Below are 15,198 nucleotides of genomic sequence, written 5' to 3' on the forward strand. Positions count from 1 at the left end.
ACACGTGTTTTCATTGTTCTTTGACCATGGGCTGTGAACAGGTGTCTTTGGAGGTGTCTCTGAGGTTTTTTGGAGCCAGGTAGTCGTTCCACGTTGTCAGTGTCAGGAGGTTTGACTGGCAACAGTGTGTGCAGCCAGTGGTGTCAAGACTGAGGCGGATAGCTCAGAGCCATTGAATTTTGAGCTGTATCATTCTGGTATTGGAAGTTTGCTGTATATTTCTCAATAGAGTCGACCAGATTAATTTACTCTGTTAGGGTCTTGAGTAGGGTTTGTAAGTACTTGCATTGTAGTAGCCTGGAGGGGGCTGGAACATGTTTTTGTTATTTGTAGTTACTGTCTTAAGTGGTCATCCTCAAGACCTGAGGAGCTGAAATGCTTTGTATAAAGTCCTGCTTGCCTGACTGGGAGTCAGTGTCTAGTATAGTGTTTCAGTTTGGCAATGCCTTGGTGTGGTGGACGTCCAGGAAGCAAACTGATTGCTGCTGGTGTGTAACCAAATCTTAGTTTTTCAGAGACATGCTGAATTGGTTAAAATGCTGGGGTTTTGCAGTGCATGATGTGTAAGTACTCCTTATATGGTCATGGTCCCTATTGTTTCTATAAAAATGAGGACGGGTGTTGATATTCTCTCTCTCTCTCTCTCTCTCTCTCTCTCTCTCTCTCTCTCTGAGAATCATTTGTTTCAGAAACAGAAGAAGTTTCAAGAAGCAGCAGAAGGCTGAGATTGTTTTGTCTGCGCAAGGACAGTTTCTGTGGGAACTGTTCTTTGGACAGGTGCAGTGTGATAGGAAATGCTGATAACAAGGATTCTGTGTAACTTGTTGTGAGTCTCTTGCTTGTGCCTTGCGGTGAGAGAAGCAGAGAGTGAGTCTTGGACTCTTGTTGGCCTCTAAGCATGCCTTGACCACGGCAGTGGTGAATGCCTGTATATATTTGCTACCAATACGCTTTTATGCCTGTCAAGTAAACCTTCTATACTTGACTGAATCTTTCGGGTGTCCATGAGTGTTTATTGCCTACTTCAACCCTGAAGACACTTCCAAGGAAGGAGCTGCATTGAGATGTAACTCTGCTGAGTATGGATACTGGCACACACAGGCAGCGAAAGTGATGCCGAACTCAGTCCTTCTAAATCATCCATCAGAACTTGATGAATTGATCCAACAATCACTAAGTCTAGCATCCCAAAATCCTTTTTCCAGGCACATGCAAAAGAAACAAAGAAGTGTGGAATTCACCAATAAATGCTATCAAATATCTTGTATAGTGTCTGCCCCATAACTAACTGTTCTAAGGCACAGTCATTTAGTGTCTTTAGAATATTTACCACTGGAACACACATGTACCCAATCTATGTGAGGGTAATTGAAGTCACCTATTACTGCAGTATTTCCTCCTTTGGATGCCTCCCTGATTTCATTCTCCATCTCAATATCACTCTGAGTGTTTTGGTCAAGGGGTGATAGCACACCACGAGTACTAAATTAATCTTGGGGGGCTGCATCACCAACCACAGTGATTTTATGGAGGAGTTTTCCCCTTTGGGGATTTTTAGCTTGTTGGACTCTATATTGTCTTTTGATGTACAGACCAATACTTATTGCCTGTCTGTCCTCTTCCTGTAGAGTTTGTATCCACAGACAAGATGTCCCACCATTCTCTTCATTCCACCACTATATAAAAACTGTATTCTACGACCAAGCATTCCAGTTCATCCATCTTGGCTTGGAGGCTTCTAGCTTTAGCATATATACACTTACATATAGTATATCTCTCCAAATGTCTTCTGTGCTTGCGTTTTAGGCTATTGAGCTTTGGCCTCTTTGAATTGCTAACACATGCCCTGTAATCTGAATGGCTAGTTCTATCCCTCCGCCATTTAAACTATCATAAAGTTTTCCATCTTCTTTCTAAACCACACCCTCCCCAGCTCCTGTTGGCTTTCCCCCTGCAAGCAGTTTAAAAGTTGCCCTGCCACCTTTGTGATTTTTCATTGTGTTCTGCATATTTTCTCATTATTCCGAAACCTTTGTCTCCTTGGCAAAAACCATGAAAGCTTTGTTTTGATATTATTATCAATTTTAAGTGTTGGAGGTTTATAGAAAACTTAATGGATAGTTCTCCCTGACAAGTGGGAGGGCCTTTTCAGTTAAGCTCCTCATCTGTAGAATGCTCTTCCCAGCAAAGTCCACCCACCTTGGCTGACATATTTTTGGTGCCAAATTAAAAAAAATCACATTTTCCCCTGTGGTTTCTGATAGACTGTGATAATGTTGCAGTCAGTATGCTGTGAAAGCTTCCAGCGGCTTTTTCAGAGTGGGATTGCCATGTATAATTTTTCTGTATTGGCATGTGTTTTTGTATGAATGTGTCAATAGCACTGTAATGTATTTATGTTTTTGGTTTTTAAATATGCTGTATGTTGCTGGAGACCAAATAAATAAATAAATGCTCCTAAAAACTCTTTAAAATTATAACTTTCATAATCATTATGATGACTTATTCCCCATGTTGACTCTCTTCTCTGCCACTGCCCTGAATCTCCTCCCCACTCACTGCAATGCTAATATTTCAGACACAGGGCCACTTTTTCAGGGCTTGGAGTTACTCAGATATCAAGCTGTAAAACCACTTCTAGTTGCATGTGGATGGTTGCATTTTATCTATGTGTGTATTCATTCAGTTATTGGATTTATAACACACCTTTCTACTCTTAAAAGGCAGCTCACAATACTATCTGAAAAATTCAGTTTAAATGCAGTTTAAAATCAAACTATACCTTTACAAGCTAAACTAAAAATATAGCACAGCACCGCAGTACATCAGGCAGATTAAGCACTCTGGCAGAAGGCAAACCAAATGGTTGCCTAAATGAAAACTTATTAACTTGGCGATAGAATGCCATAGGAGGTGGGGCCAGATGAGTCTCTTGAGGCAGGGAGTTACACTGACCAGGAGCAGCTACAGAGAATGTAAAAGAAACACGCTGCACAAAGAAAAGAAAAAAACCAGCATGTTAATAATGAACCTAGGCTAAATCCTCTGATATGTTAATTTTATATGTTTTTTCTTTTTTTGAGATGGAGAAGTATTCAAATATGTGATACTGTTTGAATTTTCTGATGAAGCCTGAAAGAGATTCAGCAATTGATTCTGTCAAATGTATAAACTGGTCCGGTGATTTTGGGAGTTAGAATTAATTTCTTTTATTTGGCTGTGACTACTGTTAGCTTTTGGTTCACAGTTCATTTCTTAGGAATGCAGACTGATAGATTTCAGTAAAAGTACATATTTATAATATGTTGGAATACAAGTATTAAGAGAATACCATTTTTTCTTATCTTTTTGAAGTGCTATAACTTTATGATTTTTTAAAAACTGTTTTGTTTTCTGCTTTTAGAATTATTATTATTATTCTTTTTGGGGTCTCAATTTTTCATATCAGTAACAGTATTTTCCATATCAAGTAACTTTAGTGTAATGTTAGAGGTTGGAATATATGATATTAACTGCATTTCCTCTTCAATACAGGAACAATTCTTCGGCGTCATCGGGTTCCACTCCCGCCTCCTAATGAAGATCAGTTCTATACTGTAGATAATTTCAACATCGATACAGAGCTAATCTTTTATGGTCGAAGATATAGGATTATAGACTGTGATCAATTCACCAAAAACTTTTTGAGGAAAATGGGAGTCAGATTGAACTGTCCAGTAAAGTGTCCAGATGATCCCTATACCAAAGAACGTCAGAAGGTTAGCTCTAGCAGTGCTGGTTAAGTACATGCTTGGTTGCATTGCCCAAATAATCGGAATGTTTTTTTATAGCATGCTTATGATAAAACCCCTTCTCGTACAGGTGACAGGATGCTGTCAGTGGCTCCCGGCTGGTTGCCCAGGAAAGTATAAAGACAAGGAAAAGTTTCTTACCTTACCATACTTTTTTATTTCAGTCTTTACAGAGAGAGGCTATAGAACCCAGCCTCTTGTATAATGGCGTTGTCCACTCCGTCTCTCCCACTTCCTCATTCGTCATTCTCATCGTCTCCTCTACGGGTGCTGCTACGTGCCCTCTGTCTTTGAGCTCTTTGCTCTCCTACTTTTAAGGCTCGCCAGGTTCTGGGAGATGGAGAGTCTGGAATGCTTTCTAATGACAACATGTCAGCTGGGTATTTTTCTGGCTCTCCCATGATTTCCCAGCTTTCCCTCTCATCTGCCTCTGAGCTGCTACAGTGGTACCTCTAGTTACAGACTTAATTCTTTCTGGAGATCCGTTCTTAACCTGAAACTATTCTTAACTAGAGGCATGCTTTCACTAATGGGGGCTCTTGCTGCCGTTCTCATCCTGGGGCAAAGTTCTCGACTCAAGGTAACTCTTCCAGGTTAGCGGAGTTTGTAACCTGAAGCGTTTGTAACCTGAGGTGTTTGTAACTCGAGGTACCACTGTACTTCCCTCAAACCCCTGTTGTAAATCTATACTCTTTCCCTCCTCCTTGGGAGGGCCAGGATGGGGAGGTGGTCTCCATCATTCCTCCTCTGCCCAGTCCCTGACACCAGGGGATTTCAAATGCAGAGTTGTTAACATTGTGAATTTATTTTATTTTAGAAGAAAAACAAATCCAGAATGTGCCGGTTAAGGTAAAAAGTTTATCTGAACAGGCCACATAATGTAATAACTGCACAATCCCATGCATATTTATTCAGATGTTAGATCCATTGTATTGAATGGAGCTTATGCCTCCCCAGGAAGCAGTAAGTAGTATGGTGGGGCAGAGCTGCAGAGCCATCCTCCTGACACCATCGCCACTGCTACTGGAGGGTACTGGGATGGGGTAGGATGGCAGTGGAGTTGAGTGAGCTGCTGAATTGAGTCTACCAGTGCATCTATGCAGCCCTGGCCTAAGCATCATCTAGGCAAGCTGTAGCGATGCTTGTGCTGAGAAGGCTCTGCCCCATCACACAGGCCACTGCTGATCCCAGATAACTGTGCATAAGATTTCAGCCTAAAACTGTTGAGCATATTTCTTGACTTGAATTCTGTTCTCTTCATAATGGAGAGCAGATGATGGATGCAAAATAGCACACAATTTGTGTCTGCATAGTGTTATATTTACCATTGATGTAAAATCCAGTGTTTTCAATACATCCGGTGATGAATCAGACTGTTAAAGTCTGGTTTCCTTCTTTCATTTTGCTTTGTGCATAGCGTACTACTGTAATCGGTAGACATTAGTGGCTATTGTGAAATCTGGTGCATTTATATAGTATACTGCTGTCATATGTAAATAAATATTGAACAGCAGATTAGTGAAAACTGTAAAAGTAGAAAAGAAAATGCTTATAATTATCTTTTAACACTGCAGTTATGTGTACGTATATGGGAATAAACTCCATTGAACACAATGAGGCTTCCTTCTGAGTTGAACTTCCAATCTTGTACATGTTATGTGAAATTGTTTTTCTTTGAATTTATTTATTTAAAATTTATATACCATATTTCCTGCTATGAACTTGTCATCCAAAATGGTGTTTAATGAACAGTAACCCCCCCCAAAAGCAATATGATTTGTTACTTTAATCAATTTATTGCTCTGGTCAAAGGCACACACACACAGACCCTATCCCCCATCTTTTTGAGACCTTTCAACTGATGATCAAAAAGGTTTTTGCAGTTTATTATTTAAGCTCCCCAGAGCCTTTGCAGAACTGGTTATGTATACAGATCAGTGCTATTTGAGCTGAAAATCTTGATTAATTCAGTAATAAATGTGACTAGTTGACATATAGGTACCCCATCTCATGTTCGCATAAATACCATTTGCAGAAAAGAAGGAGAGCAGGCACAGGGATGTGTTCTCTTTCTGGCAGAGATGAATTCTAAAAAAAATAATCTTGAATGTTTACTGATGTCTAATGCCTGCTTGTCTATAATACCATTATATGGCAAGGGTAGCCTTGTCCGATAAACAATCATTTAGATGATGGTAACCCATATGGTTGAACTGATGGAGATTTAATGTGGGCTCATAAGATCTGGATTCATTGGCCTTAAGTGCTGGAGAAATGATGGGCTGTTGGCAGGATGGTGGGGCTAAGAGACTGGAGCTCTGGGTAGGCAAAGAAGCTAAGGGGACACTGACTAAGGAGGGGACACAGGAGGCAGGGAACTGAAAAACAGTCTAGTGGCAGAGTGGGTAAAGGGATGAGGACCTAGTAGGCGACCCCTGGCCTTAGAAGCAGAAACCTAAGGGAAAGATGGATGGAAGCAAGAGGAGGTTGCAGTAATGGGGGCCCCAAGGAAATGAGGTTGCTGAAAGATCCCATCCAGTTCCCAGGGATAGGAATTGTTGTGTTCTGTTCACATGGAATAGAGTAGGGATTGATGAATAAGAAATCTAGGTAGGTGAGTGAGAATAAAGGTGCAAGTCAAGTAGCTGAAGGAAGAATGGGCTGATAAGCACAATACGAAAAAAGGAGAGATGAGGAAAGGTCCCATGTTACGGCTGAAAACCACTCATTTCACAAATGCGCTAGTTTATCTTGCAGGATACCAGTAAGGAACCAGAGGGCCTGCGAAACTGAGGGAAAGGATACCCAAGTTTCTTGTGCCTGAGGGAAAACTAGGGAAAGACGTTGGAAAATAAAGCAGTGGATTGGAGTATGGGACTAATGATGGAGCCTGAAGGGGAAATAAAAAGGAATTTAGCAAGCAGAGACCAAAGGAAGAACAATGATAATGAAAAGGGTGAAGAGGGACATAGGGTGAAGAGGGTGTCAAGGGAAGAGTAGTAAGAGATAATGGAGTGGAGGAAATAGGAGAATGGAAGAGGAGAAAGTTCAGAATACAGAGCTGAAGTAATGGGAAGTGAGATATTGTTGCGAGGAGGAGGGAAAGAGATTCTTTGGTAACAGCTAGACAACACATGGTTGGGGAAATTGAACAATTTATGAAGAGGTACATATAGAAGCAGAGAGCTAAGGAAATAATTGTGGGGAAATGGGTTGTAGAGACGCGGGCAAGAAGCAGCTGGAATTTTTCCTACTGTTCTGCAACTCCCTTGTGACCAAAGGTTGAGTAGCTGTGATGTCAGAGAATATTCTCATATATTCTTATTCCTGAGTAGACAGATTAAGTCATGGAATGTTGAAAATCAGGGTAGCATCCGCCAGGAAAAGCAGATAGTCATTGAGTGTTGCGGGAAAAGCATACCTAGGTTCTAGGGTGCAAAAACCAGAAAGGCAGTGTAAAGTTGTTATGAAGATGTGAGCTAGATTTTACTTACTGATGCAATTGATGCTGAGTGTAGGCCTTCAGGTTTCTAAAATAAATAAAAAATGCAAAAAAGCCCCCAGTATATGAAACTTTTGCTTTGTCCATCTATATATCCCTTGTAGTACAATTCCAATTCAATTGTTTTCCTGCTGATCCCACTGAATGTTTTGGTAGACATTTTGTTTTGCTGAATGAGGGTGTAATGTATTCATAGCAAGTTTGTTTTAAAGCCTGGGAGAGAAACATAGTGATAAATAAATACTCCAGAGAGAGATTAAGTAAAATAAATCTCCTGATCTGTCATATCTTGGCCAAGCTTAACCTGCCTTCTACATTTTACTGATGACCTTCAGTGTCGTTTGTCAGAAACCTAGCTGTAGTCTAAAATATGAGCATGAACATGCAGAATTATTATCGTTCCAATTTGTAATATATTTTGGGATGACAACAATCTAACTTTTGAATGGCAACCTTCTGAATGGCAAATTTTATTGTGATCCTAGTTTAAGCATATTGATACTAGTAACGTTTAGATGCATTTAAAGCCACTTTCTATGGTATTGTTTGTCCTGTCTTATGCCAGCATTACCGTTCTTTTGCAGGATGACATGAGGCAAAAAGAATCAGAAACTGTAGGAAGAGGGTGGTGATTCTTTGTCCTTTGCGAACTGCAAATTTTGATAAATAAATAAAAATCTTTTGCACCGCAAATTGATGACAATAAGCCAGAGAGCATAGCTTTATATTGCCTTAATTGGATTACAGTGCAATCTCCTGTATGTCTGTTTACTTCTGAGTAAGACATGTAGGTAGTTATTAGTAGACATGTATGGAATTGCATTGTTAATCTTCCTCCCTTATCCGTTCCTCTGTCTCTAAAAGGAATTGTGATGGAACTGTTTTTAGTTGAACTGCATATAACAACTGCTGGGGAAGCTATATTTCTATTTATATTGCCATTGTTATTTATTTACCATACTTGGTGTTTTAGCTGGCATGTAAAATAACTGACTGGGAATGTATATCTTAAGCCCAGCTAAATCGGGCAAATCTAACTGTGATCTATTCTCCAGGAGGACTGCTGCGTCAGTCCATGGCAGATTTAGAGAATTGTTCATCTCTCTGTTGTTATAATAATGCACTGTAGAATATAACTCCTTCAACAGTATATTTCACTGATAAGTGAGTGGCGCCTGTAGTATCTTTTAGCTCTGTGTGTTGGCATTTGCACTCCACTTTTCTTGAAAAATAAAGTTAAATCTGTTATCAATAAAACAGGCAAGTTACAAAGAACAATCAACATAAAAATTAGCCACAGAAGAAAGACATGAAAAGCATAGTAGTAGTCAATAACACTGATGTGGTGTGGTGTTTAGAGTGTTAGACAAGGATTTGGGAGGCTCAGATTCAAATCCCCATTTCACCATGATGTCCAGAGCTTGTCCCAGTGATCATCTCTCAGCCTAAACTACCTCACAGAGTTGCTGGGAGGATGAAATGGGGTGGGGGAGAAAGCCATGCATGCCATCTTGAAGGGAAAAGGGGAGATGTACATGTAGCAATGAGCAATGAAATAAATAAACACAAGCAATCCATAAACCCCATATAATGGGAAACTTGCTCTGTGTGTCCCCACTAAATGAAGTGAGGGAAAGGGCCTTCTCAATGGTGGCACCCTAGATTCACCTTCTTTATGGGTTGTTCCCCCCCTCCACCAAGTGAACACCTACCATATTGTTACTTTTTATGTCTTCATCTCTTTGTATCTTGTGAAATATCTGTTTAACAACAGCAATATTGGTTTGTTATGGTCATCTTTAATACAAGGTATAATGATTTATTGTCTGTCTGTGAAATGCACTCTGTATACTCATTCCGTTTAGCAGCAGCACGTACTTTCAGGTCCCCAGGCCCTGTGAGAAACTTTCCTCAGAGCACTGACATCTTCTAGGTTATTACTTGCATCATGCTTTTATTCCATCTTTCCTTCAAGGAGCATAGGCTGGTTTACCTGGAATTTGTTCCACTTTTGCTTCACGACAACTTTGTGCAATGGACAGAGAGATAGTGACTTGTCCAAGGCCACCCACTAAGTTTCATGGCTGAGCAAAAAGATTTCAGTTCAGCTCCTCCTGGCCAAAGTCCAGAGCTCTTATTTACTACACTGCTTTGGCTATTAGCCTGCTATATCCACAGCTCTCCTACCACTTACGTCCTTCCCAACTAAACTAAATTCTCTCTTTCCTCACAGCTGTTGCATTAGTTTTTAATGTTTTATGATGATTACTTTTCGAGTTTGCAACATCAAGGCAGATTAACCAGTGGCTGGGACCCGTGTGCTGATAGGGAGGCAAAAAGATCTTCTTTCCCATCCCTTCTTATCTTGGATCCCTGCTTCCTCCTTGACTCCTTTCCCAGTCTTCCTCTTGCCCCTTCTGCATTTTGCTTCTGTGATGTCACAATATCAGCAGTAAGTGTTCTGAAGAAATTAGAAGGTTCTCTTTGCTTTGTGCTTCCTTCATTCTTCCTTTCCTCTGCCCCCAATTCACCCAGGTTTATTTCATTGTAATTTGAAGGTAAAAGTTCAGCCTTCTGAAAGTACACAAGCTTATTCTGATGCTACTCGTGCAATGCCTAGGGCAGGGGTAGGCAATGTGGTAACCTTCAGGTGTTTTGGATTACAATTCTCATTCCTGGTGTTGACCATGCTGGCTGAGGCTGATGGCTGATGGGAGTTGTAGTCCACAGCTTCTGGAGGGTACCACATGGACTTCCCATAGGCTGTTTTGTCTCATCACTAGGATGTTCCAGCTCTGGACATGAACAATTTCTTCTTCACATATTTTCTTTCCCAGCCCCTCCACCCACCACTCCTGACTCTCCTTTGTCCTTCTCTCTGCCATCTCCATTTCATGCTCTCCCTGATCTAACAAGTTAAGTTAATAATTTTAAAGAATACTAACAGGTCCCCTTTGAGAACAGAAACACCCCCAGTTGATTAATAAGGACTGCACAGTTTAGTTTATTGTTTAGTATTGTTTTATATGGGGAGGACAAACTTCAGGGGGGGAAAAGCCATACCTTTTACCTCTTCCACAGGTAATTACATAGCTAAAAATAAAATGTCATCTGATGGTAAGGTAGTCATAGAAGTATTGCTATTTACTGAGGGTTTTCAGTTTTATAAGTTGGTGTTAAAAGTGGATTTCAAGCACCTCACTTTATGGAAACTGTTTTAATGGTGAAAGTGTTATTCAGATGCTTGTTTACATTGAGCTCTAACCTGCTCTAACCCAATTGACATATACCCCAGCATTGTGAAAATCCTGAATGACTCGTTACAAGGCGCAACAGAGAGTGGGCGTTCCTGACTCTAACCCTTGTGGCTCCTGTAAGGAATACATTTTTAAAAGCTGCTGAAATGTTTAGAAATAATGCTTATCATGAAAACTAGATGTTTCTGTACATAAGAAAAGCTTTTACCTCTTCTCTCCTGACCTGCAGTTGATAGATAGTATGAAACCTTTACGTCCATATGAGCGCTTTGATACACTTCAACAATTTCTGGAGCATGACGGACACGTTTTACGTTTTTATGGCGTTTGGGATGACACTGAAAGCATGTTTGGGGATGTCCGAGAAGTGGTGCTGCATTATTTTTTGGCCGATGACACCATTGAAATAAAAGAAGTGATACCACTGAATTCAGGTCGGGATGCCGTGCCTTTATTCCTCAATAGGAAGAAGCTACCAAAGGTAAATTATGTATATTTGAAAACTATGGGTGGTAGTCATTATTCATTTGTTTCCTAAGATGATTGGGGTGTATTAGGTGCCAACTACCCACCTGTGGTCCATGTTCTATTCATTTCCATGGGCGAAGAACATGAGAAGAGCAGTGCTGAATCAGGCCAAAGGTCCATTGGGTCCAGGACCCTGCTATCCATAGTGACTTATCAGCTGCCCTGAGTAAAAGTCAAAACCACTTTTACAGGGAGGCTAAGAGTTTCCCCCCATGTTGGAAAGTTCTACTTTAGGAAAGGCCATAGTTCATGGGTAGAGCATCTACTTTACATGCAGAAAGTGCTAGGTTCAATCCCCAGCATCTCTGAGTAGACCTGGTAGAGACCCCTGTCTGAAATCCTGGAGAGCAACTGCTAGTCACTGTTTATAGTACTGAGGTGGGTGGACCAATGATTTGACTCAGTATAAGGTAGTTTCTAATCTGTTCCCAGAGGTGGACTTAGGGGAGCGAGACTGGTTTGGTTGCACTGGGTGCAGAGCCGTGGGGGCACTGCAGGAGGAGCCTCTACTACGATGTAGAATGGGATGCAAGCGGTGACACTGAATTTTGCCTTTGTGCAAAACTCTTAGTGGCTTAATTCATAATTCAGAAATATCCTTTATGGCCTGTTAGTTCTGTTGCCTGCATAGCAACAGCCGCAGATCTCACCCATCTCTTCCTTTATCATGCTTGGCCTCTGATGTCAGTGGTAACACCATAGTGGATTCAGAAGCTCACGTATATCATTTTATTCAGCATGGCCAGGGCATGGTCTGAAGGCACTTGAGGCTCCCACCTTGGTTATTTTAAGCAGGTTTACCTCTATTCAGTACCTGGATGGGTAAGGTAAAGGACCCCTGGACTCTGGGGTTGCAGCGCTCATTTCGCTTTTCAGGCCAAGGGAGCCAGCATTTGTCCGCGACAGTTTTTCCAGGTCATGTGGCCAGGCCAGCATGACTAAGCCGCTTCTGTCGCAACGGAACACTGTGACGGAAACCAGAGCGCACGGAAACGCCATTTACCTTCCCACTGCAGTGGTGCCTATTTATCTACCTGTACTGGTGTGCTTTTGAACTGCTAGGTTGGCAGGAGCTGGGACAGAGCAACGGGAACTCACCCCGTTGCGGGGATTTGAACCGCCGACCTTCTGATTGGCAAGCCCATGAGGCTCAGTGGTTTAGAAAGGGAAACCACATTATGCCACCTTTGGTTGTAAGAGAAAGCAGAAATGTAAGAAAATAAATAAGCTAATATAAATATCAGAAAATATAGAAATGTATAATATAAATATATAAAAATGCAATATATAGAAATATAAGAAATATATAGAAATATATGGAAATAAGTAAGATAATAGTGATATGGAATAAGAGTGCAGAGTGTAGCTCAGTGGTATATGTGTTGCAGGCAGAAGGTTTCAAGTTCACTTTCTTGCATCTCCAGCTGAAAGTATCAGTGGCAGGTGATGCAAAAGACCTGTGCCAGGTGGACAGGTAGCCTGACCTGGCATTACGTGGCCTCTTTGTATTTTGTAGAACCTCAGGTACCAGATAATGCAGGATATTCTCTTATGTTGCCCTGACGGTTACAGATATTAACAGCCTATTCCTCTCCCTTCCCCACCCCCAGTATGGTCCAATTGGACTGTACCAGCCTGGTACAATCACAGATCGGACAGTCCTGAATGTGTTTGGAGGATTAGTAGGAAATAAAGGCCGTTACATTCTGGACAATCGTAAGGTAAGCTAGTTTCTGTAATTATACTTTACAGAATGCAACTTCATTTGTTTCTGATCTCCACGTATGTGCTATGTGAAGCAAGCAAGATTCCTTAAAAAAAAAAAATGCACACCACAAAATCCAATGTTTCTGTTTCTGTATTATAGCATTTGTTGGAATGAAGGTGATGGTGGTGGTGGTGGTGAAATAAAACATTTTATTACACTCACCTCTTTTATGTTATGCCAAGTTTCCACTTCCAAAAAAAGCTTTCATTTCAATGTGAGATTCATACAGACTTTTGTATTTTTCCTTCCCATTGCTAGACAGGAGCAGTGCACCAGGAATTTTATAAAGACTGTGACCTGAGCATAGGGTCAGTAATCAATGTTTGGGGAAGAAAGATAGTTCTCTGCGATTGTGATGAATTTACCAAAGAATATTATAGGACAAAGTATGGAGTCAGTAAGTAACAGTACTGATACTTTTATGTACTAATTTTGAACTGTGGATTTACATGGAGTGGCTATTTTTTTTGGGGGGGGGTGCCTTTTTTTTGGGGTTGAAATATTTTTGAGTAGTTTTGTATTCCTAGAACAGGTTTAGGTTTGAAATCTGTAAACAATATATTTAGTAAGAAACAAAAATGTAGATTATGCCCAGTGAAGGAATAATGGAATTCCTGCAGTTTTGGCTGCCTTAGTTGCTTCAGCAAATGAAACAGCTCCACTTGTGCAATGCACATATGGGTCCACCATTTAAACGGATGGAGAAGACCTTACTAGTCTTAACACTGATGACACCAATTGCTAGATTAGAGCAGAAGGATGCTATCCAGAACCATTAAAAGCAGTGAGTGGTATTCAACAACATTTTACTCAGAGTAGACATATGGAAATGAATGGACCTAACTTGGTCATGTCCATTAATTTCAGCGGGTCTACTTTGTGTAAAACTTAGTTGAATTCCACTCAGTGGTATTATATTTCTTTCATTGGAATCTGGACCAGGTCCTTGTATTGAGGCACTGTATTGAGTAATAACATACACAGAGAGAATTTGGACCAACAAAGCATTTTAAAATATGCTAGGGAAAAAAATATTAATTATGTTGAACTGACTGTGTGTTTTAGGGATCATAGCCACCTCATACATTATTTCCTGTGGTGACCAAGTTTTTAACGGCTCACATGTGGGCTCTGTTTGTGTGAGCCAGAGTAACAGGAAGAAAGAAGAGAGCTTGAAAGATGGACTTTCTTGGTCTCAGAAGCGCCAGCCAGAGTTTCTTGCTCTGCGGATCAGTTGTACATATATAACCTCTTTTTCATTTACCACCCCCCTTGGCAATTCTCTAACCTGATTGCTACTCTCAACCATCTCTTTACGCCAGGCATTTGTGACTGATCTGAGCAAGCTTACGTATTTATGACTTCTGTTCTGAACGAAGCCTTTTGTGGGCAGACAGCAGTTCTTGTGCACAGGAAGGATAATCTGTGCCCTTCACACTTGTTGTCGGCCGCACCACACACATAGGGCCTGCCCCGATCGATAGCTTTGAAACAACATAAAACTTAGTTTTAATGCTATGTGTACGTTCCTGCCCTAGGGGACCATTTGGCGAAGGGTGGATCATAAATATACACAATAAATAACTCATTGGGGACAGGAGGAAGAGCAGAATCTGCACTGTGCTCACCTCTGGACAGATTATGTCAGGGTACAAAAGATATTATGTAAATAGCCAATTACATAACCAGCCCACCACGGGGTTATGGGAAGGGACCATAGCTCAGTTTTAGAGCACCTGGTTTGCGTGCGGAAGGTTCCAGGTTTAACCTCTGTCATCTCTAGTTAAAAGGTCAGTTTGAAGGCGATGGGAAAGTCCTCTGCCAGTCAAAGAAGACAATACTGGGCTAGATTACAAATAGCGTAAGGCAGCTTCCTATGCACCCTCATGATTAGAGGCTTCTAGTGAATTCCAGGTGACAGGGGAAACCTCTGGAACACAACTGAGCTCTAGGCAGATGTTATTACATTTCCCCACAAAACCTGGGGCTGCGTGGATTCCCCTCGAGGCATAATTTCCCAACAACTCTATTTTTAATGCACTATAAATTGGAGTAATCTTTTAAAGCCAGTGTTTATATATTTGCATGTGATGGATATATTGGAAGTTTTGCTTTGTTTTTTTGGCAAAGTGCCATGCATTATCTCTCTGACAAGAAATTACTTGAGTTCAAAAACGAAACTTTCTCCACTCACCAAAAGACGACAGATGTGTTCAGCACAGAGATATATATTAACTAATCTTTTTAAAGCTGTTCTCTGTCACATTCTTTTAAAAACATCATTGCTTAGAGAAAATAACAAGTTGATTGTACTATTGTGAAATCCTAATTATCACAGATTGCACTAAATCT

At 40.8% G+C, this 15,198-nt stretch overlaps 1 protein-coding gene across 3 annotated transcripts in view; it reads left to right on the top strand.

The window, feature by feature from the left end:
- EFHC2 (EF-hand domain containing 2) overlaps nucleotides 1-15,198 on the top strand; it is a 53,067-nt gene that overhangs the window by 16,196 nt on the left and 21,673 nt on the right. For 2 of the 3 annotated variants that reach the window (XM_053386873.1, XM_053386874.1), the window contains 4 exons: nucleotides 3,535-3,758; nucleotides 10,780-11,031; nucleotides 12,689-12,799; nucleotides 13,105-13,243. In XM_053386873.1, the coding sequence (XP_053242848.1) occupies nucleotides 3,535-3,758; nucleotides 10,780-11,031; nucleotides 12,689-12,799; nucleotides 13,105-13,243 (726 nt within the window). The remainder of the gene's footprint in view (nucleotides 1-3,534; nucleotides 3,759-10,779; nucleotides 11,032-12,688; nucleotides 12,800-13,104; nucleotides 13,244-15,198) is intronic. The other variant, XM_053386875.1, reaches the window with a different exon arrangement.

The sequence above is a fragment of the Podarcis raffonei genome, chromosome 4 (genome assembly GCF_027172205.1).
Source record: "Podarcis raffonei isolate rPodRaf1 chromosome 4, rPodRaf1.pri, whole genome shotgun sequence".
In the NCBI taxonomy this organism is placed as follows: Eukaryota; Metazoa; Chordata; class Lepidosauria; order Squamata; family Lacertidae; genus Podarcis; species Podarcis raffonei.